We start from the raw sequence: 1623 nt of genomic DNA, 5'->3' as shown, positions 1-1623 counted from the left end.
TTAGCTGGTATTTCTTTGATCGCATCGAACGCCGCTTTCATAACTTTCGTTTCGGCCGCTGCCGTTCCAGTTAACGTGTCGTGTGCATTGAAGTTTACTGCTGCGTTTGACGTGACCTTCAGCAATCCTCCTGCCATGTTGACCGTTCCTGCCGCCCCGTCGCTGTCTGCGTACGAGCCGGCAGCTTCGGTTGTTAGTAGCCGACACGATTTTTCTGCTCCTGCTGCCGCTGTGCCTGCTTTTATTGCCGCCAGGCCTGTGCTGGTTATGACTGTCGAGGAGTCGAAGTTGCTTATTTCTGTGCCTTCTAGAGCAGCGCAATTGCCGTATTTGCTGATCAGGTCCGCTAGCCCGTAGATTGCTGCACCGCCGTTGCTGTCGTGGTTTGAGACGCAGCCGTCCTGGCCGCTCGTTGAGCCGCCTGTTGCTATGAGCATGAATTCCCTGAGGTGACCTAGCGCAAAACTTGCCGTGCGCACTGCCTTGGTGGTCGGATTCTCCCCTGGTTTCGTCAGTGCTTTGAGTGCTTGTGCAGCTTCGAGTTTTAGGTAAAACGCGATGGTGAAAAACCGTTTCTCTCTCTCTTCGTCATCTACAGTGGAGGCTGTTATCTCGGCGCGCAGCTGCTGCTGCAGCAAGTTCCTGGCTCTGTTTCGTTGGGCCTCACTAGCTGTTGCAGCTTCTGCACTCTTTGCCACCAGGGCCGCGCCGATGTCGCATATCGGTTGCCACCCAGTTGTCTTTAAGGGCATTTTGTACGTTGCTTCGACTACCTGGCTTACTGCACCACCTAGTAACATTAGCACTGCTAGAAACGACGCGGTTCGTGTCATTAGTATTGCTTTGTATTTTGTTAGAGAGAGTACCTTTTCTATTGCTTTCCTGGCTTTAGCGCTCTCTTCTGTCATGCTAGATGGGGGTCACCGGTTAAAGAGGTTCAAAGGGCGAAATTTTAAGATGGATGCAGCTGCGTCAGAGGCTGTTTTGATGATTGCATGCTGTGGACCACTCGGTCCCGTTGATTGGTCTTACTATTGGTGGAAAGCTTCTGTGTTGACACTTGAGTTAATTTCTACAGTTAGTACATTGCACACGATCCAGTTTATAATTTATGTCTTAACCTGTCAATAGTTGCTTACCCCTCCCGCTTTCGTGACCTAGTATTGTGTGCTTAGCTTCTCGCTGCATTTTACCAGTGTGGCCGGAAGCGAGATAAAGTAAAAAACTCGCAATAATTCTGCAAACAGCTCCTTATTGAAGGTATAGCTCACCTTTTTAATCCAATTTTCATTTGAACCCACAGTTTTGACAACATTCGCTGGTACTTCTCTCCGTTTCTGTGTGAGAAGTCGAACAATCTTCCCGCGTTTCATCTTCTTTGATGTGGCGTTGCGGATTTCTTCGTTTCATTTCATATTTTGGTTTCTTCGTGTGCTCGCTAGAACACAGTTTCTTCGATGTCTGGTAGTTGGTAGCTCACATCTGTTAATATTGAGTGGCTATGAATCTATGAATATTTTCGGCAAACAAAAAACATGAACTGTCTTAGCACTGTTACTATCTTAAAGACATTTTTGTGTCTTGTGATTTTTACTTTGTGTGCGTAGCACATCTTCTGTGTAT

The 1623-nt window shown here is 47.6% G+C and overlaps 1 pseudogene across 1 annotated transcript in view; it reads right to left on the bottom strand.

Moving 5' to 3' along the window:
* TEOVI_000806900:pseudogene overlaps nt 1-818 on the bottom strand; it is a 1259-nt pseudogene extending 441 nt beyond the window's left edge. Inside the window, exon 1 of the mRNA in view lies at nt 3-818. Within this exon, the coding sequence occupies nt 3-818 (816 nt within the window). The remainder of the gene's footprint in view (nt 1-2) is intronic.
* Between the last annotated feature and the right edge of the window lie 805 nt (nt 819-1623).

This window comes from Trypanosoma equiperdum, assembly GCF_001457755.1.
Source record: "Trypanosoma equiperdum strain OVI genome assembly, contig: ctg_1741, whole genome shotgun sequence".
Classification (NCBI taxonomy): Eukaryota; Euglenozoa; class Kinetoplastea; order Trypanosomatida; family Trypanosomatidae; genus Trypanosoma; species Trypanosoma equiperdum.
Note: the sequence above shows the minus strand (reverse complement) of the source record. Positions and strands in the feature narration are given on the sequence as shown.